General features: G+C 37.9%; 2 protein-coding genes across 4 annotated transcripts; one reads left to right on the forward strand and one right to left on the reverse strand.

Moving 5' to 3' along the window:
• Positions 1–2,205: 2,205 nt before the first annotated feature.
• hapln2 (hyaluronan and proteoglycan link protein 2) lies at positions 2,206–5,271 on the forward strand. The gene is made up of 6 exons (XM_058388353.1): positions 2,206–2,347; positions 2,694–2,790; positions 2,883–3,239; positions 3,346–3,462; positions 3,647–3,829; positions 4,575–5,271. The coding sequence occupies exons 2-6, from the start codon at positions 2,712–2,714 to the stop codon at positions 4,850–4,852; spliced, it is 1,014 nt and encodes a 337-aa protein (XP_058244336.1). The 5' UTR covers positions 2,206–2,347; positions 2,694–2,711; the 3' UTR covers positions 4,853–5,271.
• A 169-nt stretch (positions 5,272–5,440) lies between these two features.
• On the reverse strand, positions 5,441–21,198 carry bcan (brevican). Of its 3 annotated transcripts, none has more exons than XM_058388311.1 (14): positions 21,039–21,198; positions 16,648–16,730; positions 15,894–16,274; positions 15,445–15,619; positions 15,203–15,330; positions 14,822–15,115; positions 13,805–14,686; positions 12,564–13,631; positions 12,016–12,123; positions 11,617–11,775; positions 11,010–11,092; positions 9,676–9,820; positions 7,502–7,684; positions 5,441–7,323 (listed from the first exon to the last, which is right to left on the reverse strand). In XM_058388311.1, the coding sequence occupies exons 1-14, from the start codon at positions 21,041–21,043 to the stop codon at positions 7,229–7,231; spliced, it is 3,789 nt and encodes a 1,262-aa protein (XP_058244294.1). In that variant the 5' UTR covers positions 21,044–21,198; the 3' UTR covers positions 5,441–7,228. The 3 variants fall into 3 exon arrangements, with proteins under 3 accessions (XP_058244294.1, XP_058244286.1, XP_058244302.1); XM_058388303.1 differs by lacking the exon at positions 21,039–21,198 and adding an exon at positions 19,121–19,287; XM_058388319.1 differs by lacking the exon at positions 21,039–21,198 and adding an exon at positions 16,840–16,967.
• Positions 21,199–22,366: the final 1,168 nt, after the last annotated feature.

Consider the following 22,366-nt stretch of genomic DNA (forward strand, 5'->3'; position numbering starts at 1 on the left):
CCTAATATAATATGAATAAACGGAGTAAGCAAAAAAGACTGTATACTAGTGAAACTAATCAGCTAAAGAACTTCATTAAAGGTTTCAGAAATTGGAAATTTAATTTGTGCATTCAAGGAACTGTGTTTGTCGGAACTTGATTTAAGGTTTGTCCTTAAAGCCGCTCTGCTCTAGTTGGGATTATAAATGATTGTCACAAGTGAAACCTATCTATTGCACTTGTTTTATTGTTTTATTATTATTTATTTATTTTATTTACATTTATATTTACTTTTTGTACATTATTACACATTTTCCTAATGTAAAAAAAATGCTGTAATCAATCAACCTATGGCTCAAACATTTAAATGGATGACTGAATGAAAAGGAGTAGGTATCAACATTACATTAAAGTTATGCACAGCAGTTATCCTTCAGGCTAATTGTCAAGTGTCTACAGATGCCGCTCTCAGGAGCAGAATTGATCATCTTAGCTCTGAACTCTGCGGTTACCTTGAGGCTAAGACGTTCCAAACCCAAGGCTAAATGTATTTCTGCACGTTATTTACAATATGCAATATGCACCAAACCTTTTTTCCTGAGACATAAAGTTACACATTAAATGAAAAATTAAAAGTCCAACTCAAGTCCATGCCTACCACAATACTATCTCTAAGAGGGGCATATATTTTGTGAAGAATGTTTTAAATCAGAAATAATATTGTTCAGGTTTGAGGCAGAATACTTTTCTCATCCGTCAAGTGCTGCCATTTTTTCATATATAAATATTAAATGGAATATTAACTAAAGCAGCAGCGCCAAGATTTCAAGCTTCATTTAAAACTAGCTAAACTGAAACAGTTTCATTTTACCAAGCTACTAAACAAGTTCTACATAGAAAGTGATATCCCAATAAATCAAAAGCATGCTCTGTCCTGATACTATTACTGATAATGGATGGGAACAAATCTTGCAGATGATATAAAGCTTTTTCCATTGTGAGAAATGCTGGGTTTTTTTTGGCCAAAACCGTCCTTGTTTTGTTTCTACTCACCAATAGAGAGATTCATTTGATTTTGTCTTTGCCTTTCTAAATGACCCCCAAAATTAAAAAAAATTCTATTACATATTCTGTTTTTGTGTGAGTGAACACATCAGGTTGACTGGCTAAAGAGAAGCAAGTGAAAGGCAGCAACTCACTCAAGCACAGTGAAGAATGAGAGAGAAAGGAATAATGAAAAGAGAGAAAGAGCTTGCTGTCACCTAGACATGCCTTTATGAATGCTAATTGCAGGCTTAGAAAGGGTTCTATTGATGAATCAGCACAATGAAGAAGGCCAGGAGGAAACACTGGAATCTCATTATTAGATTTTTTCCAGCCTCTTTTTTTCTGCATTGTTTATCTGCTGTTGTCTGTGGGATGGAAAGAGAAGCTAATGACAAAGTGATTATTGTATGTCACTTCCTGAATTGGAACAAAATAACTGGGCAGCAGAGTGAACCAAGCAGTGTGATGATACCATAGTTAACATAGTCTTTGAGTTGCAAAGAAAGCAGAAGAAAATGTCCACTGTCCACATACTCAGGACTTCAGTGAAATAAACTTATTTCTAGATTCTTTTCTTTGAGTAAACACAGCTGGTTGTCATCAGATTGTGTGTGTTGCATTTAAATACTTGAAAGATTATGCTCTAAGACCATGAGCAGATTATTTACAGTGTGGCGTTCCCCTGTGCCTTTTCTCATCATCATTTCATTTGGGTTTTCTCCCAACACAGAGCTGGTAATTGAATTGGATTTGCCATATGGTTTGTAGGTGGGAATGAATATGTGGACATATTCTGCCCTTTGCCTGATAATGGACTGATAATGGTCTTGTAGGGAGTATATTATCATGTTGTAGCCAAGGTTGCCAGAGTAAGCTCTGGATCCATCGTGACCCTGATCCAGATAAAGTGCTTACTGAAGATGAATGAATGAATAAAACATTCAAGAAATTGAGTTATAAAAAACTTATTAAATTGCATTTTATTACATTTAAAAAAAATGGCAATAGTTGTCTTCATTGTTCATTAACTTACATTTGGTGCACTTATTAAATTCTGAGAAGTGATGAGAGGAACAATGGATGTCTGTCTGAATGAAACATCTGGAACCAAGGGGATGGACCAGCCTACTGTGACAGTGAGAGAGAGAGAGAGAGAGAGAGAGAGAGCATCCTATTGATTGGATAGGAACTCTGTATTATACTGTATTAGCTGAAGTGGCTCAAAAGACTGACAAGGTTTTTTTTTTTTAAAAAAAATAGCTGAATTCCTTTAATTTAGGACTTTAAAGAAAGAGAGACAAAAGACAAAAGGCATAACAGGTTTGACAATTTTCTTATTAGTTATTATTACTATATATATATATATATATATATATATATACATATATATATATATATATATATATATATATATATATATATATATATATATATATATATATATATATATATATATAGAGCATATATTTTATTTCTCTTTGCTTAATAGGGACTCAGTGTAAAATCAAAACTAGCGGTCATAAAAGTTAGCTAAATGGATTTTAATGTAGATAAATATATTATTTCATAACTTTAATTTGACTTGCTTGTGTTAGACCTTTGGTACCACTAGACTGGATGTGGATTTTCTTGGCTTGCAACCACTGAAGGAAATGTTTTTACACAGGAAAAGGTGCACTAAATTATGAACTGTGTGGCTTTTATGGTGGTGACTACCAGTTTTCTCTTTTGGACTGATGCTGTTAATCGCTACTACAATAAAGGTAATGCTAAAGCCCATATGTGACTTGTTAATGTAAAAACTTTGTAACAATTCCAATTTTGTTCATTTTGTTACTTTGCTCTAATCTTTCAGACAAAGATAAAGCACTGCAGTATCTCACAGAACCACCAGTATATGCTGAGATAAAAGCACGCCGGGGAGAGAACACAACCCTGCCATGTGTTCTGCGAACTGTATCTTCTAACTACAAAGTAAAGTGGAGTAAAGTTGATCCTCTTCATACAGCATCGGAAAATATTCTCATCAGTAATGGGCATGATGTTAAACATTATGGTACATGGCAGTCTAAAGCAAGTCTTCGACGGATGCATGCTTTGGACATCTCTCTCCGCCTCACCAAGCTGGAACTCCAAGATTATGGTCTGTACCGGTGTGAACTAATTAATGGCATGGAAGATGAGCATGTCACCATTACTCTAAGCATTGAAGGTACAGGAAAGCAATGTGTAAATATCTTGAATATTAAGTCCTTACATATGCTAAAAGTAGCTGTCATCTTCTAACAATAACAATATTAACACTGCATATGTTTCAGGGGTTGTGTTTCCTTATCAAAGCAGCCATGGACGGTATAAGTTTACGTACTTTGATGCCAAAAAAGCTTGTGAAGAGCAGGATGCAACACTGGCAACATACAAACAGCTTTACAGGGGTAACAATTAATATCTAAAATGTAAACCAATAATATTCTGTATCAAATCCACTGTACTTAATAGAACACACAATCTTAAACTATTAGAAGTGAACACAGCTTTAGGAATATTTCCTCACTAAATGTAAAAGTGACCTACGATCGCAGCACATTCATATATTGATATCATATATGCAATTTATAGAATGGACAGATGGTTTGGAGTGGTGTAATGCTGGATGGCTACATGATGGGACTGTCCACTACCCCATTCTGAATCCACGCCCAGCTTGTGGGAAAGACCTTCCTCCAGGCATCCGCAGCTATGGGCCCCGGCACAAGACCAAGGAGCATTACGATGCCTTCTGCTTCACCTCTACCACTGAGGGTCAGCAAATGCACGGCTATGCAGATTATTTTAACAATTCTAATGCACAAAATTCTAGTATAAAAAAAAGTTTAATACAAGACACTCATCTGTTTGCTGCATGTGTCCAGTGAAAATTATGAGTTTTTATTTATTTTATAGAATTTTATATTTATTCTTATACTCATGCACTCTAACTATGTACTCTTTCTTTCTCTAATATGGTGTGCTAACAACCTTACTCATCCATCCAACAATCCATCCATCATCCAACCATCCTTCCATCTATCCAGTTATCTATCCATCCATCCATCCATCCAGTGTTTAGACTTTTTTATAAAGTAGTGATAGGAATGTGGCTTGAGAAACACATGCAGGAGGTATGGTGGGCTCTGTAAAGAACAGAAGAGGAGATAGACAATGCACTGTTGTTTGAGTAGACAGGAGAGAGTCTGTTAGAGTGAAATTGTTTCTGTGGTGACATTTGAGCTCCTGCTATGTCAGTATAATTTTGGCAGCTACAAAATGTCATCATTTGACATTAGCAGAGAACTCACTTGTTTTCTTTAAATCAGAATTTAAATTGTCTACTCACAAAAAGCACACAATCTGAATCATATAATTTGTGTCTTCATTACATTTTGAAAATAGGTTATTGACTGTGTATAGTATATTGTGATAATGTGAGTTGCATTGTATGCAAACAAGTATGCAAGTCTCCACTTCTGCACGTGAAGAGTCTCTGTTTATGTTCCCCTTCATGTAGGTTCAGTGTTCTATATACCAGGGCCTCTAAATTTTTTGCAAGCAGCTCATGCCTGTAACGAGAAAGGAGCAAGCCTGGCCCTTGTGGGACAACTCTACTCCTCCTGGAAGTTTCTAGGGTTGGAGCAATGTGATGGAGGCTGGCTACAAGATGGTAGTGTGCGTTTTCCCATCATTACCCCTAAAAAGCGCTGTGGAGGACTCCCACAGCCAGGAGTTCACAGTTTTGGATTTCCTAAAAAGACTATTACTCTCTATGGGGCATACTGTTACAGATAAAGACCAACATAGTGATAAATGATTCAAGAAAGGTTTACACTAGTACAAGACAAAAGTTTGCAAGTGCCACTGTAACACTTCCCATGCAGCCTGGGAATTAATACTTTTTTCCCTTTCTGCAATATGAGATAATGTTTTGACATGTGATATTGTGACAAGACTAGAATTGTTCCGTGGGAATGTAGGATTTGGTCCAAAAGCTTTAACATTCATATGAGTCTCACAATTTTCTAAGTTGTTATTTTCTTTATGAGATCAGTGAATACTGTTCAAAGGTGATCCTACAATTAATATATAAATAATTTAATTAATAATTGAGTTCTACACCAGCAGATATTTCTTAACCAACTTTGTAAATAATTACCAAATGTACATGCCTTTCATAAGATTTTGTGAATAATCTAAAAACCCTTTTGTATTTATTACACATGCATTTACATGCAATTAGAAAATAGATCCTTATGAACTTACTCATATGTGTGACTCATAACTCTAAATGAACGAAAATAACAATATAAGGAAAAAAGACATATACTGTTAGTAAAATTGGTTTTATTATAATTTGTTTTATATAAAACTCCAGGTCAAATACAGAATCCTACAAATTGTAGCAGTATGGCACCATATACCAGATGGTTTGACTTTTTTTTTTTAAAAAAAACATAAACACAACAAAATGAGCAGATAAATAAAATTTTTTATGACAATTTTTGTGAAGTTAGTAATTGAAGTCTTTGTTTTATTTCTTCCAGGCTTTATTCCACACTATTTTTTCCCAGGGGAAAAACCAAGCTGTAAAATAAATTACCACAAAACAGTTGTGTACAAAATCAGTAAAGTGCTTCACAAATCTAAATGATGGACCTAGTGGCACTGATTAGTGTATTAGTAACCCATTCATTGATCTATGCTTCACAGCCAATTAGATTCACTAACATACATCCAAAAGTCTTCATTTTGTCATCCTAAAACTAACTATTATTTTCCCATGTTTAGTGAGGATAGTGGATTTTATACCGAGTTAGACAAATTTGCCTTGTCTTTTGAATCTGAATTTGATTAGACTTAAATCAAATATTTCTGAAGAACAATGAAACATTTAAAGAAAAAGCAGAAAGATATGATCACTCAAAAAAGTGTACACTCAACCAGTATGTCACCAAAAATGCAGAATAAAGAAATAAAATCTTTAGGTCAGTAAAAACATTGTTACTTCTTATGATGTTAGGAACAGCTTTCATAAAGGACTGATTATTCCCCAGAGCAAATAAGAGACCTGAAAACAACTGAGCACCAAATTACTAGAAAATGTAAAGCTTGTGTTTCACAGCCAGGCACAAATAATTCCACACATAGGATTTTTTTTTTTTACAAAATCGATTTCATCTCACTGTATCTAAGGATGTATATTTTCTTAAAGAGCCTTAAAAGGGCTTATTGTTCTCTTAAAGCTTGGATACTGAAATATCAAGCTAGTTTTTGGTACTGTAAGAAACAGAGACTCTCAATCAAGAGATGTATAAGACCACAGTAAAACTAGCATGTTGTCTGGGAATCTGTAGGCCAGATTTGATGACTCCTGGTCAGAGATTTTAACTAAATTGTGCAGTAAAATAGGAAATTAGGTAATTGATTTCTAAACACCAAATAAGTTGATTATAACTGTATTCTGCATGGCTGAGGAGCACAGGATTTACTGTGTGCAAACATCAGAATGACAGCTGCCAGACAGTACTATTAACCTCATTTCCATTACTGGGTTAAGTGAAATAGGCCAGGGCCTGCCTCTCCTAACCCTCTTTTTCCACATTCCCTTAGATTAAAGTATGGAATCTATGAATTGTATTAAATACTATTTGATGCTGAAGGAATGGTTTTAATACAGATCAAAATGATTTGTTATCTTTTCAGTTTATCATCTGATTGAACTCAACAATGTGCTGTTTCCTCTCTGTTCACCCTCTCCCTGTCTATGTTGTTCTGCCTTCAGGGGGCAGTAATGACAACTTTTAGTAGGATGAAATTAAGTCTTTATGAGACAGTGGCAACAATTTAATTCAGACCAGCTGAGGTTAAATAGCATTTGCATTTTGCAGTGTTTGCTAGTGCTTTAATATGAACCTCTAGTGTTTGGAAACTCTGATCTGTATTTACTTACAATTTGGGCGAAAGTTATGTCTGTGTGTCATAGAATTACACAATATGTAATTCAGTGTCATTTTCTACAGAGAAAAGTTGTATGAAAAAAATCTGACTGGAGTAGAACAATGTAAGTTTTGTCTGAAACAGTGACAGTATGAATGATGAGTAATGCAGGTCTCTTAAAGGAAAGGTAAAGGAAAGAAAGAAAAATAAAAAAAAAAGAAGATGGTTGGTTTAAAAGCTCCACCATTTTTCTTTTGCTTTATTAGTGGCTTCATGGTTCTTTTCAGAGGGCAAAGTAACTTGTTTTCTATTTAAATCCACTGGTTCTGTTGAAAAACAAAACAATTAGTTATTACTAGCAGTAAATCCACAATACATAATTTTACACAATGATCACAGATGGAGGTGTAAAGAAATTTAGGCATTAAAACAATTCCTACTATCCATACACCATGTCAATAGTAGACTAAAACAGTAGCCATCACTGATGGAACAGTTTCTTACTTGGTGTACAGGTGATCTGTGGCTCCTCCCACTGTCCGTTACTTTGACACCTGATGACAGGGTTGTGTCTCTGAAGGAAACCCTCCTCACAGTGGTAACGCACCAGAGCGTTAATCACATATCGGGTTTGTCGTTCACCAAACTGCTTAGCATTCAATACCAGAGGTGGCTGGCCACATACAGCTGGGAAAAAATATGTTTTATATATTTAGATTTATATATATATATATATATATATATATGTATACACTACCAGTCAAAAGTTTGGACACACCTTTTAATTCAATGTTTTTTGTTTAGGGATTTATTTTCTACATTCTAGAACAATACTGGAGATTTCAAAACTATGAAATAACACACATGGACTTAAGTAATCCATATGTAATGACAACAAAAAACAGTCAGTTGTTATTTTAAGACACGAAGGTCAGGTGTTCTGGAATAGTTCTTGCAAGAACAGTATTGTCAAGTGCATTTGCAAAACCCATCAAGCACCATGATGAAACTGGCTCACATGAAGACCATCCCAGTAAAGCTTACCTCTGCTGCAGAGGAGAAGTTCATTTAGAGTTACCAGCCTCAGAAATCACCAATTAACAGCATCTCAGATTAGAGCCGTTATGACGGCTTTACAGAGCATAAGTAGCAGACATACACTATATTGCCAAAAGTATTCGCTCACCTGCCTTGACTCGCATATGAACTTAAGTGACATCCCATTCCTAATCCATAGGGTTCAATATGACGTTGGTCCACCCTTTGCAGCTATAACAGCTTCAACTCTTCTGGGAAGGCTGTCCACAAGGTTTAGGAGTGTGTTTATGGGAATTTTTGACCATTGTTTCAGAAGCGCATTTGTGAGGTCACACACTGATGTTGGATGAGAAGGCCTGGCTCTCAGTCTCCGCTCTAATTCATCCCAAAGGTGTTCTATCGGGTTGAGGTCAGGACTCTGTGCAGGCCAGTCAAGTTCATCCACACCAGACTCTGTCATCCATGTCTTTATGGACCTTGCTTTGTGCACTGGTGCACAGTCATGTTGGAAGATGAAGGGGCCAGCTCCAAACTGTTCCCACAAAGTTGGGAGCATGGAATTGTCCAAAATGTCTTGGTATGCTGAAGCATTCAGAGTTCCTTTCACTGGAACTAAGGGGCCAAGCCAAGCTCCTGAAAAACAACCCCACACCATAATCCCCCCTCCACCAAACTTTACACTTGGCACAATGCAGTCAGACAAGTACCGTTCTCCTGGCAACCGCCAAACCCAGACTCGTCCATCAGATTGCCAGATGGAGAAGCGCGATTCGTCACTCCAGAGAACGCGTCTCCAGTGCTCTAGAGTCCAGTGGCGGTGTGCTTTACACCACTGCATCCGACGCTTTGCATTGCACTTGGTGATGTATGGCTTGGATGCAGCTGCTCGGCCATGGAAACCCGTTCCATGAAGCTCTCTGCGCACTGTTCTTGAGCTAATCTGAAGGCCACATGAAGTTTGGAGGTCTGTAGCGATTGACTCTACAGAAAGTTGGCGACCTCTTCGCACTATGCACCTCAGCATCCGCTGACCCCGCTCCGTCAGTTTACGTGGCCTACCACTTCGTGGGCTGAGTTGCTGTCATTCCCAAACACTTCCACGTTCTTATAATACAGCTGACAGTTGACTGTGGAATATTTAGGAGCGAGGAAATTTCACGACTGGATTTGTTGCACAGGTGGCATCCTATCACAGTTCCACGCTGGAATTCACTGAGCTCCTGAGAGCGACCCATTCTTTCACAAATGTTTGTAAAAACAGTCTGCATGCCTAGGTGCTTGATTTTATACACCTGTGGCCATGGAAGTGATTGGAACACCTGATTCTGATTATTTGGATGGGTGAGCGAATACTTTTGGCAATATAGTGTATCTCAATATCAATTGTTCAAACAAGATTATTGTGTATTTCGGCCACCTTCAGCATTGTTTTACAATGTAGAAAGAAATAAACATCAGAAAGACCATGGAATTAGAAGGTGTGTCCAAACTTTTGACTGGTAGTGTATATATATCATAAAGTTTAAGTTACATATAAGTTGTTCACTTAGTTGAGTTCCCTAAATTCCCATATATATGGGAAGAGACAAAACTCTCTTAACTAAAGCTTTATGTGCAACTTCAGTGGGTGGCATACTTACTGGTGCCCTTCTTGCAAGTGTAGGACAGATGATAGTTACAGGGTACATCACTCCAGCGGCCATCATCATGCCACACCATCACCACACAGTCCTCTCCTGATAGGAAATAACTATCAGGCTGACCACGATACCAGTTCTCATACAGCTGAGACAGAGAAGACAAAGAAAACAATTAATATTCATTACACTGGTAGTGCCATAAAGGCAAAAATTTGTCCACACTCTTTCCACACTCATAAGCAGTGGTTAGACTACAGTGTGAAAAATCCTTAGATTAAGAGCACTAATTTAAGAAAGCATGTTTAAAATGTAAGACAGTAGAGTTATGTAGTGTATGAAAGATGCCTTTCATACACTACATGAATTTTTCTCAATTTGTGGTCCTGGCCAAAAGCAGATGTTTATCTACAAGTTGCTATTTTGGCCTGATTTTCAGAAAAACATTTTTCTAGCATGCTGCTAGGTGCTGAAAGCGATAAAACATGTTTTTAAAAGCTTTCATAGGTTCTTGAGTAAAAGAGTTTTTAAAAGCTTTCATAGGGTCTTGAGTAAAGGCTTAATTGAATGCTTCTGTATGAGATTTATGGCCATAAACTGTTTTGAACTGTTGCAAGGTTTCCTTTTTTGCCCACATGTGACCTTTCAATGTGACCTTGGCTATAGGCTATGTTAATTGTTGACTACACGACAAACAGTGAGCACCCACTGATATTGTACATACCTGAAGACCTAAAAGTAGTGCTTAGGATACCATACAAGTTTACTAAACACTTTAGGTGAAAAGGGTGCTACTTGCGTAAAGACAGAACAGCCCTGTAAAGACTGTTGCCACAACAGAATACCAGTTTACTGTCCTACAACTGAGCTAAAAGGGCAGACATATTTTTTCCACTTTATATGCATATATGTATATGTGATAAAGACATTAGCTATATAAATCCTGATAAAGATAGAAAGCAATGAAGCTTTATTTATTTATTTAGTTCTTTGTCCACCTGTTAATGGTTTCTTTGCAGTGCAGTGTACAGTGTCTGTGTATTGTAAAAACAGTATGTCTGCTTTTTGTGTTTTGGGAACAGTACAACAGTAGCAAAGAAGGAATACAGCAGAAAGAAAAGCCAAACCAGGGATTTGTGACAACATTATAAGACTAAATGAAAGCTGCTATCGAACAGGATGTGGGTTTTAATCAGACTTTATAATCTCTGAACACAGCAGTTTACAAGCACCTTTCCCAGCACCTCACACTGATGCCAATTAACAGAGAAGTCTGTATGCTGCGCCAGTGGGTTAGCATCACAATTCCCTAACAGTTAAGGCTATACAAAGCTTACCAGCGGGTTTCCATCAGACCAACGGAAGTCACCCTCAATGGTCCTGTCGTTAAGACCAGTCCACTGGTACTCCCTGTACTTATCTGTGGAAGAAAGCCTGGATGTGAGTCACACAGCAAATGCCTCATTATCATCATGTTTTTTTAGGCCTAAAGACTATAACTTTCAGAGTCTTTTTAAGGATTATCAAGCACCAGTGTTTAGTTGCAGACAGGATGGTTTGGGGTAATGAATGTGGAATCTGGTCCAATTCTGTAAGTTCAGACAAGTCAATCTGAATATGATGTGTCAAATTATTATCAACTACTTTTTTTATGGTTAGATTATTTGCAGCAGTTAAACTTTAAACTCATTTGTGTGTTACTTCCACAGTTTATGTGACTGCCATCTGGAGCAATTCCACTGCCTGGAACTCCTATCTTACACACATTCAGTTCCATGAGCTTAGTATACAATATAGTAAATGCAAACTGATATATTGTCATAAATTGCTAAATTAACTGCAAAGTAAGTACACATCTAAAAAAAAAAAATATCAAAAAAAATTTAACTAAATTAATTTCACTTTAGGTACAATAAACACTTCCTTAAGTCAGTTTAGACCTACAGTTGATGAAATATTGCTCTTCAGGTGACATAACAGAGACCAGGTGACCGCCGCTCATCCGACAGTGCTGCTCTGCCACCTCCCAGCTCTGACGTTTTGAGAAGTGCTTATAACAGTTGCCCTGGAATTTTTCCCAGCCTAGCTCACACTGCTCCAGATCTAAGAAAGATAATAAAATAAAATAAAACTTTAGAATCAGCATTCACTGTGAAGATCTTATTATGATTATCTCCCTCTTAGGTTGTGGTCTGAATTTGAGAGCTTTTTGCAGTATACGTTTAAGCAATTCCATTCAACTTGTAGGTTAGGGACAATGAAAATTTTGTCTTTAACAATTTTGTGGTTAGATATAGAAAGCAGATATAAAAATTGAACAAAATTTTGTTATACACAACTCACCAATTTGGCAGAATTCTCCCCCATAGGTTGGCAGACACAGACATTTGACAGTAGTACTGATGTCTACACAGGTGCCTCCATTAGAACATGGATTCTCCAAACAACCATCTAAAAATACACAGTTCCTACTTTTATACTGACTTGTTTTGCCCAATATAACAGCAGGATTAATGGGAGTATTGAACTAGTTTGGTTTAAAACGTGTGTATAACGTGCAGTTAACGGTGAGCTGAAAGTAGAGCTACAGTAAGTGTTAGTTTGTCCACTAGGTGGAACCATTAAATTGCTGGTGAAACTGTAAGCAAAAACTCTTAGTATTTTGGAAAGAAGTTTGGTCATTCTTTTTTTTCTACAAGGAGTTACAGAGGTTACTGTAATTAGGAAGTGGAAAATGCTAATGCATTATTTTTTATTTATTAATGTAATATTTGTATTAAGCATCCAGTGTTATATTAGGGAATGGCAATTTGCATATATAGTGAAGTAACCTGAAATCACTAGACATATTAAATTATAGAATAAATAAACATTAATTAAAATTCTCAGACCTGATATGCCTGTTCTGTCCAACACTTTATCAGTTGGTCTGGGGGGTGAGGAGGATGTATGGTGGGTTTGGGTTGTCAGTTCATCCTCTTCCTTGCTGTTGGGAGATTCTGTGGTGGTAGTCAGGTCTTGATCTTCATGCTCCTTGTCATTGGTTGCCATGGAGGATGTCAGACTCTGGGTGGTAGTCAAGTCTTGATCTTCATGCTCCTTGTCATTGGTTGCCATAGAGGATGTCAGACTCTGGGTCTCCCTAGGTTTCTCAGTGGTGGGAGCTGCAGTAGAGTCTGACTCGTCTGAGGAGTTAGGGTCATCTGTGGTTACTGGGAAATCACCGCTGATCTCCACATCTGCCCGGAACTCCTGTGGTGGAGTTGGGGGAGTCACAATGTCCCAGATTGGTGTTGTCATGTCTGGGATCAGTGTAACCTCCACAGTAAAATGAGTGGTGCTGGAAACATTTTCACTATTATTAACCTTTGTTGTGTTCAGGAGAAGCAGGTTTGTGGAGTTAAAGGGTATGATTGGAGCAGCATTTAGATGGGGGAGGTCTGTTACCAAAGATCCCCCTCCAGAAGAGTTTTCTGCTCCTGATGAGTTATCTTCATCGCCAGTGTTGTCTTTGTTTGACATTGTCTTAGTCTCAGTCAGTGGAGTTGTTGCCGTGGTATGCAGGACCGGTGCTTTTTCCACCCTCTCATGCACAAACTGATTCACCTCCTCGTTTATGATAGTGATCCCAGATGGAGTACTACTCTCCGGAACAGGAGAGTCCAGCCCGATATCCAGTGGCTTTGGGGAAATAGATGTGTCTAACAAGTGAGGTGCTTGTGTAGTCCGACGAGTCAACAGTAGCACATTGTCATCATCACCAGAACCATCAATGGGCTCTGTTTGTTTCTCAGGTAAATATACAGGTGTCGCAGTCACTTCTGACTCACTGTCATTATCAGCTGAACCAAGAGATACTACTAGAGATTCAGCTGAAGTATGCCCTGTTTCTTGCTCCACTTGATTTATAGTACTGGAAGTGTCTGTTGCAACAGTCTGCTCAAGACTTTGAGGAAAACCTGTAAAGTGGCATGAAAATAAAACCTTTTAATCATTGTGCAATTTAACGGTATTATTGTGGCATTGCTAATACAAAAGACAAAATAAAAAATGGTTATTTTCACTCACAATTGCCAAGTCATTATTCAAAAAGGAAAAAGATCTAATGCATCTTGTTTTTATTTCCACTTACTCAGTGTAGGGTGACTTAGATCTTCCAGCAAAGAACTCTCTGTTGTGGCTTCAGCTGAAGAATGTTCATACAAATCTTCTTGACTTAGGGTGACATTGGGGTTAATCGACCCTGCAAATTCTGTAGTCATTTCACTTCCTGAGCCCTCAGTGATTTCTGAAGAAGTAGACTGAGTTCTGAATTCCACAGTGACATCAGTTTCCAGGCCCACAGTGATGTTACCTGCTTGCGCTTCTACTACAGTTGAATATTCATCCACATGGCTTCCATTTTGATCAAGTTTGGTCTCAGTCATGGATTTAGATATTTTTATCTCTGTAAACTCATACAATGGCTCCAAGTTGTCAGTGGTTGTGTTTGGTTTACTTTCTGTAAATGTTTTGTATTCCACTTGCTCTACTGGCTCCAGGCTGGTGTCTGGCATTGGTTGATAGTATGTATGATTGTCCATCTTCACTTCTGAATCGGCTGTTGTATTCTCTTTATCTTGGTCGTCTGCTAACTTTGGTTGATTCCAGCTAGGCTGCAGGTGTATCTTTGGCACTACTTCAGAGTCAGTGGGCTTTATAAGCACTTCTTGCCAGGAGCTCTGAGTCGGCTCAGGTTTCTGTCCATATACTCCTGGAGTGGTGAGAATATTTCTGCTAGCAGCAGTTGTATGAACTTTATCAAATGGGGATGGTGTAGGGTCATGCCCCTCTGTCTTAACTGTGTGTTTGCTGGAGAATGAGAAAATCTCAACAGCCCCTTGAGCCTCATTTTCTGTCTTCTGGGTCGCATGACCTAGACTGAACTCTTCCTCTGTGTCAGTTAAAGTCACAATGTCCTCTGGCTCTGTGGCCATGTAATCAAATGGGTTGACTGTCTGAGAACTAAGCTCTCCTGTGAAAAAAATAACAAAAAGCACAACGAAATTCAAATACTATATAACTGCACCAAAACACAACAATTAGCAGTATTTGCAATGTGTGTCTTTTGAATCAAAAAACAATATTAAAATGAAGACATGCTTGTTACCTCTGAAGCAGTAGGCATCATAGCGAGTGTGAGGTTCAGGAAAGCCAGTCTGATTGCTGTAGCGAAAGACTGTCTTAACACCAGGTTCAGGCCCTCCACACCGCTCTCTTGGGTTTACAATAGGATAGCGCACACTACCATCAGCTAGCCAACCTGGGCTACAGTGATCAAGACCATCATTCCATGCAGCGTATAGCTGACTTGTGCTGGCTAATTGAGCACCCTGTTGCTCACAATATGCTTCAGCCTCAGCCAGTGTAAATCGCTTTGAGGTAGATCCATAGAACACTTTACCTGAAGTAGAAACAATATAGAACCAATACAGAAACTAGGCAAAAAAGGAAATTTAAAAAATGAAAATAACTAAATAGCATTATTTACCATGGATGTTCTCAACATAGCAATAAACATCATAAAGCTCATCAGGCTCCAACATGCCATAGTTCCGGACCCCTGGCAGGCCATCCATATCTCCAAAACAGCCCTCACGAGGCATATGGATAGGATATCTGTGTTATTGTTAAAATTACACCTTTGTTTAAGTATACTGGTACAAAAATGCTTTAAGATATTAAAAAATAGTTATATGGTAATCAAAATTAGTTATACAGTCATCCTCTGACCTGACGGATCCATCTGCTAACCAACCAGCATCACATTGCTCATAACCACTGTGGTATGCTGCCAGAAGCTGCTCTGGAGTGGCAATCTGAGCTCCAATGCCTTCACATGCATTCTTGGCGTCATCAAAAGAGAAAGCATAGCGGCTGGAGGCATGTCGGTAGTGAAACACAACGCCTAAGGATATCATATATCAAATGTTAAAAACAGAGACCCTCTGAAGTGTTATGAATATTAATAGTATCCATTATAATACTAGCTTTAGACCTAGCATATATAATGTAGCCCACTAGGTCTGATGAAGCGCAGATGTAGCAAATCTTTCTTTTATTGTGGGCTCATGTGGAAAATTACTTTTATTAGGTACACAGGTAAAATATTCATAGATTACAATTAACAGGCATTTTTATGTTACATGTCTTATGGTTCTAAGTGGCCATGGGGTGATTACCTTTTACTTTGATCTGAGCCAGATCATGAGCATCGTCCAATTCTTGCTGGACCTCACAGCGGTAGAATCCTGTATCATTGTGTCTCAGGCTGTCCAGCTGGAGTGTCAGATCATCTGGAGAGGAGTCATAGTTTGGCAGAGAGGCCCTACCTTTATAAGCCTCACTGATTTTCACCCTCTCCCCTCGTGCTACAAGGATCTCAGTCTCTCGTCCTGTGGAGATCATGCTCCACTTTACCCGTGGATTGGCATTCCCAGCCACGCGGCCCAAGACGGACGCTGGTGGCAGTGACACAATGCACTGCAGGGTTAAGGATCCTCCCAAAACGGCAGGCACAGGATGGCTGTCAGGGATTGTAACTTTCAAGAGCCTTGTTTCATCTGAAAAAAAATATATGATGTAACTTGTGATATATGACAACACAAAAAAATTACTACCAATTCCTCAAAACACCAATTGGATCTAAATATGTAATAAGAAAAATCATAATATTGAGAACTGATTGACAAATGAAAGCTGGAGAAGATCTAGCCTAGTGACTGTAACAGCATTATTTCAGCAAATTCATAGCTGATAAGTGACAATATTCAGCTCTGACCTTGAAGTTCCTATTTTAGCTCCTACTGTGAGGAGACTTAAACATATATCATAGCCTCTGGGGAGGCAAAGCAGTAAAATAGTGATCTCCACTCCCATGCATAATGTGTTGAGCCTCATTAATCAAAGCCTACTTAGTGTGTGGAGTTGACACACCTGTTCCTGGTACAGGGACAGCAGAGGACAGCAGGACAAAGGGACAGATGGCACACAGCAGTAGAGATAGGAACATCATTGATCTGAGAAGGGAACAGGGAAGAACAAAGATAAAGTCAAACATTTTCCAAGCAAAGTAATGCCTATTTTGCGGAACATATAAAAAATGAAAGAATAATTGGGTCACTTAACGAAAATAGAACTTCAAAATAAGATCCAGTTTTTCAGGCTAATTCAAAGGATGCAAACACACTGATTTACACACTCATTTTTCAACTTGGATCTTTTCTACTTTGTAATAGCATTTTCATTTAAGAAACTAAAGCATTCTTTCACATGCAATGGTCCAGAGTGAGAGAGAAAGAGAGAACAGAGAGCTAAACTAAGTGTGTGTTCTTTGTCCCTTTACTGTTGCCAGATTGGAGCAATTCCTAAATTTGATCTCCAGTACATCTGACACTAATCAAGACAAATTTAACTTATATAATTTAATCATTGCTCTGTATTAAATGAAATTCTGAACTGAACACATGCATGTCAGTGAAACAGTAAAAATACACTTGGCTCAAGACATTCATAATAGCAGCCCTCTTCACATTATGTGTGGTCTTCCTTTACAGAAGTGGACTTTGCAAAGGTATCATCTATGTTGGATCATTTAGTGTGTTTAGCTTTACTTTAAAAGCTTTCATCTTGAATAATATTTACATTCATATATGCCTGTTGATTCAGCAGTTGGGGATTACTGGATAATGAACCTGGCAACCCTGTGTGCTTTCCAGTTGGCATCAGCCTGGACTCAGTGAGCTTTTGGTGTTCTGGGGTGTGAGCAGAATTCTGATGATGAAACTAGTTATTTTTCTTTAACCTGTTATTTGGCTCAGATGTCTTTATTCTCTATTCTTCACTGCAGTTCTACTAATACTTCTTATAGGTTATCTTGCATCCTTACTATACATCTCTAACAGTCAGGGGGACATTTTAAATCAGACATTGGTAGTTGCTACGGAAGACTGGACAAAATAAAGAAAGGACCACCTGCCAGTCTGAGTACACTAGCATTTGTAAAAAGCAAATGAACTACATGGTTATGCTGTAAAATGAAGTGCCTGAAAACCAGGTTAGACATATCCTGGTGGATATGCAATTTAAAATAAATATAAGTCATTTCAAAAATGTAAATTAACAGATTACAAACTTTGTGGTTTTTTTTTTTATATTACATTCTATAGATAAATATAAGTAGGATAATGAATGATAATTTTAGCACAGTACGCAACATTTACAGTATGTAAACTTTCATGTTATTACATTTGTCTACATTTCTATGTACATGAAACATACACTAACAGAGACAGGTCAGTCAGTTTAGGCTGTAGTTAAACCGAGAATGAATATACTGTACAGCATAATTACAACAGTGTATAATAATTACAGTAGCATGTAGTGTAATTATAGAAGTCTAATCTCTACTCTTCTTTCTTTTTTTCTGTCTCTTGCAGTCTTGTATAACTAACCATATGTGAAATTAAAGACTTAAGGGAAAAGATGAGCCAGTAGACTGAGATACTGCAAGCTAATATTGCCTGAAGTCACTGGATTTAAATTCAGTTGATCAGCCTGAGTAATAATTAATCAAAAAGACAGGGATCAGGAATACAGGGAGGTTCTGATAACATGTCACACATCTTACTGCTGCTGTGAGCAAAAAACTGAATCCCAGCCTTATTATTTACTATTTATTTAATAGGCCTAAAGTGTTGGGTCTGTTTTATGAATCACACTACATCAAGGACAAAAATCATTTGATATGATTCTGCTTCTGATAATAGTGAAATGATTTTTAACCACAAATCCTTATAGTTACACTAACAATACTGCTTCAAATTACAGGACAGGGCCTAATAAGCCACAGTTTAAGAAACCAGATACTGGGAGCTGTGTGAGTCAGTAACAAAGCCCAGAGTAACCCACTAGAAAACCTCAGGCAGGACATCTTGACATCATATTGCTCTTTACAAATGATGTGGACAAACCAGGTCATAAGAGTAGGGGTAGACAACAGGGAGGGAGTTAGTGTCTAAGAACACTGGAAACTGGCATTAACAAAGTAAAAAAAAAAAAAAAGAAAGAAAGTGCTGCTCTAAGCAGAAAATCATTGGGTGTGTTATAGTCGTCCTCACCAGAGTGAATCTTGGATTTAATGCCCAGCTTGGGCTTGGGGGAAAATTAAAGAGGAAGATGTAATTTTCATTGCCAGTTACCAAAAAGCCTCAGAGAAAAAACCAAATGCTAGGAGAGACTCACCTAAACTTACAATCATGTTGCCAGCTCTCTCCTCATTTATCTCAATTTATTTCCCAACAAAATGTGCAGCTTCCTCTGTCTTTCTTTCTCAGTCTGTCTAACATTTGCAAGATTGTCTGGTTCTAAATTGTTAATAAAAGCATTAGCGCGGTCAGCTTTGATCTACCTTTTTTTTTTCTTGAAAGTCATTCCTCCCCAATGCTCTCAGTGTATGGCCTATAGCCATGACCACATTTCCATAATCCAAGAGAAAAGGAGCCAGACTGCTTGTTCAGAGGGTTAGTGGGGGAAAGCACAGTCCAAAAACCTCAGGAGCATTTAGACAGAATACTGAATGACTTTGGAAAACTGCAAGTCAATGATAGAGCCCAGACTTTCCTAAAGGGTCATCAGAGAGAAGAGGAGGAGCAAGATGAGCAAAGAAATAAATAGGGGGAAGAGAAGTATTGCTGTGCCATTACATCAGATATAATACTTATATCTCCTACACAAGGCCACCAGACAGTTCTCAAAAAGCCTTATATACCGAGTTAAATATCACGGCTTATTCTCTCAATGGAGTGTTATAAAATGCAGCACACAAGCTCTCCATGTGCCATTAACACTGTGGAATGAAGCTTTGTGTACTGTTTTGCTAGCATTCTCAATCTCAATCCATCCTAGCCATGGCAATTCCTCATGAATCCCTGTCCATCCTTTCCAGCTTCCGTTTCATAAACACATTATTTCAACAAAATTATTGTTTCTGTAATGTAGTCATTTTTCTTTCATCTGAAAGAGCAACAGAATTGCAATAAGATGCTGAGGCAGACTTGTCATTTTGTTTTTTTGCATTCTATCATATAGACTCAAAACAATAACCTAAGCTAAATACACTTATAAGCAGGGCTTTGTGAAAGAAGATACACAATATGGCCAAAGGTTTGTGGACACTTGACCATCACATCCATATGTGCTGATGGAATATCCTATTTTAGATGTAGTTTCCCCTGTGCTGTGTTATATACACCACACTGTATTTTGGACACAAGACCATTCATGAGTTCAGGCACTGATATTGGGTGAGGAGGCCTGGGGTGCAGTCAGCGTTCAGCGTTCTAATAGTGATGTTCAATAGGAGTTGAGGTCAGGGCTCTGTGCAGAATTCTTTCACATGTCTTCATGGACCTTGCATTTTGCACAGGGTTATTGTCATACTAGAACAGGTATGGGCCTCTTAGTTCCAGTGAAGCAAGCTGCAATGCTACAGCATACAGAGATATCTTATAGATCACATATGTGATGTATATATGTGTAATGGCCAGGAAATATTTGGCCATACCATGTGTAAGGAAGACGAAAATGAGGGAGAAATTAATATCCCAGTTATTTCACATTAGGAGCCATTGCACTAAAATATTGGGCACTATTAAAAAGGGGAAAACTTTCAAGATATTAATTACAGGAATACATAGGAAACATGCAAGCAGTGGATAGTTGGCATAGATTAATTTGGCTGCAGATGTTTTGGACAGCTTTGAAGAGCTGGACAATCTATGTAAGGTCATTTCACTCTCAAATGTCAAGGACAGATGGCCGCTCTCTAAAAAGTCTGATTCTGAGCATTTAACTGTAAGCAAAACTGACAGGCTCTCGAATAGCCTCCACACTATGACCTACATAAGCCTATAAATAACCCAAGCAATGGCAAAAAATTTTTTAGCAATGAATCAAAAAGCCAAAAAGAGCAAAAGAGATTCAAGTGGTTAAGGAATGCTTATAAAATGGTGTAGCAATTTTACAGTAATTACAATAGTACTCTAATCACAGACTAATATCATCTCATATCAGGTATTTCTTTTTAAAACTTACTAGAACAAACAACAACCCCATCAAAAGCAAATATAACGAAAATTAATAATATGCAGGCAGAACTAATGAGAATAATGTGCACCATGCTAAAAGTGTATAATATAATAGTCTACTTTGAAACATATTATTTAAAAATGCACTCTTAAATATAATAATATAATAAGTAAAAGAACTTTCTGCACTCTGTGCGGGTAGGGGATCAGGAAAAAGAAAAGAAATAAGCAGTTACCTACCGCATCCCTATACAATCTGCATTAGAGATACGATGTTATAATCTTGGTCCAGTAATGTGCTTTTCTGCAGGGGAAAGGCGAAAGAAGGTGAACCTGTGCCCTGTGTGTGCACAACCCGGAGAGTGAGAGCAGAGAAGAGAAAAGCAGGAGAAAAGAGCACGTAGGGAGAAGTGTGGAGTCTCTCTCTCTCTCTCTCTCTCTCTCTCTCTCTCTCTCGGGAAAAGTAGGACGGGAGTGGGTTGGTCGGATAGCTACAAAAAGGTCCAAAAGGCGGCCGATTCAAAGAGAGCTAGTTTCTGGCAGGTGAGCTCATCCAGTCTCCAAGTGAGTGATGATGATGATGATGAGCATGCTTTGAACTGAGGGATAAAATTCAGAAAGCGCATCCTCACTAAAGCTGATGCTGACCCTCAGGCAATGAATAACAGGACATTACTGCTCTTCATAAAACGATTTGCATTTGCAAAGTAAAAAAAAAAGAAAAACTTTGCCCATACACTTCATTAATTGGGCTAACCTTTTTTTTTTGAGCTACCGGTTTATTTGACACTTTACCACACTTGCGTGAATAGAAATAACTACTCCCCAGAGATGCTATATATAGAAGAAAATGTCGGTAATTAGCTAGTTTTTTTTCAACGTTCAGGCTCGTACCATTAAAACGCAGCAGACCATACTATTTTGCAAAATAGGGGAAATATTCATTTACCTGAGGAGCTGCAAACGACGCCTAGATCAAGCATGACTTTTGTCATATTGATGTAATTCAGACGATCTGATCTGATCTACTCTGTAGGCGTCAGGTTTTGTTATATGGCAAATGTTTGGGGGGCAATTCAGCAAAATCACTGAGACTTTATTTATTTGCAACTCCTTCGAGCAATGACAAGCCCTAATTACATTAATGGTCCCTATTGATCACCCACCACAAAGTAAATCCTGATGGGAAAAAAACAAAACAGTAAAAACAAATAGGCCTACTTAGCTATCTTTCTTTGATTTGTCATATGCACAGAATGACAAGGATATTTGCATACTGAAATTCTTGTGGAAAAAGCCCAGGTGAAAATTTTGCCCACTTTAACCTCTGATTACTGTTCATATCTGACAGTACAACCTACTGTGGTCTTCTGTTTGGTGTGTTGTGCTTTCTGGGATGTTTTACTGCTTTTTCACCTGCAGAACTGCTGCTCACTGGATATTTTTGTTTTCAGGCGTTACCATGTGTTCAGACGTTCCTTTAAAAAAGTGCATATATTCTTTTATCTAACCACTCAGTAACCACTTCATCCCAATTGGAGGAATGAGGAATGAATACACCCTGGATG

This window comes from Hemibagrus wyckioides, linkage group LG01 (genome assembly GCF_019097595.1).
Source record: "Hemibagrus wyckioides isolate EC202008001 linkage group LG01, SWU_Hwy_1.0, whole genome shotgun sequence".
Classification (NCBI taxonomy): Eukaryota; Metazoa; Chordata; class Actinopteri; order Siluriformes; family Bagridae; genus Hemibagrus; species Hemibagrus wyckioides.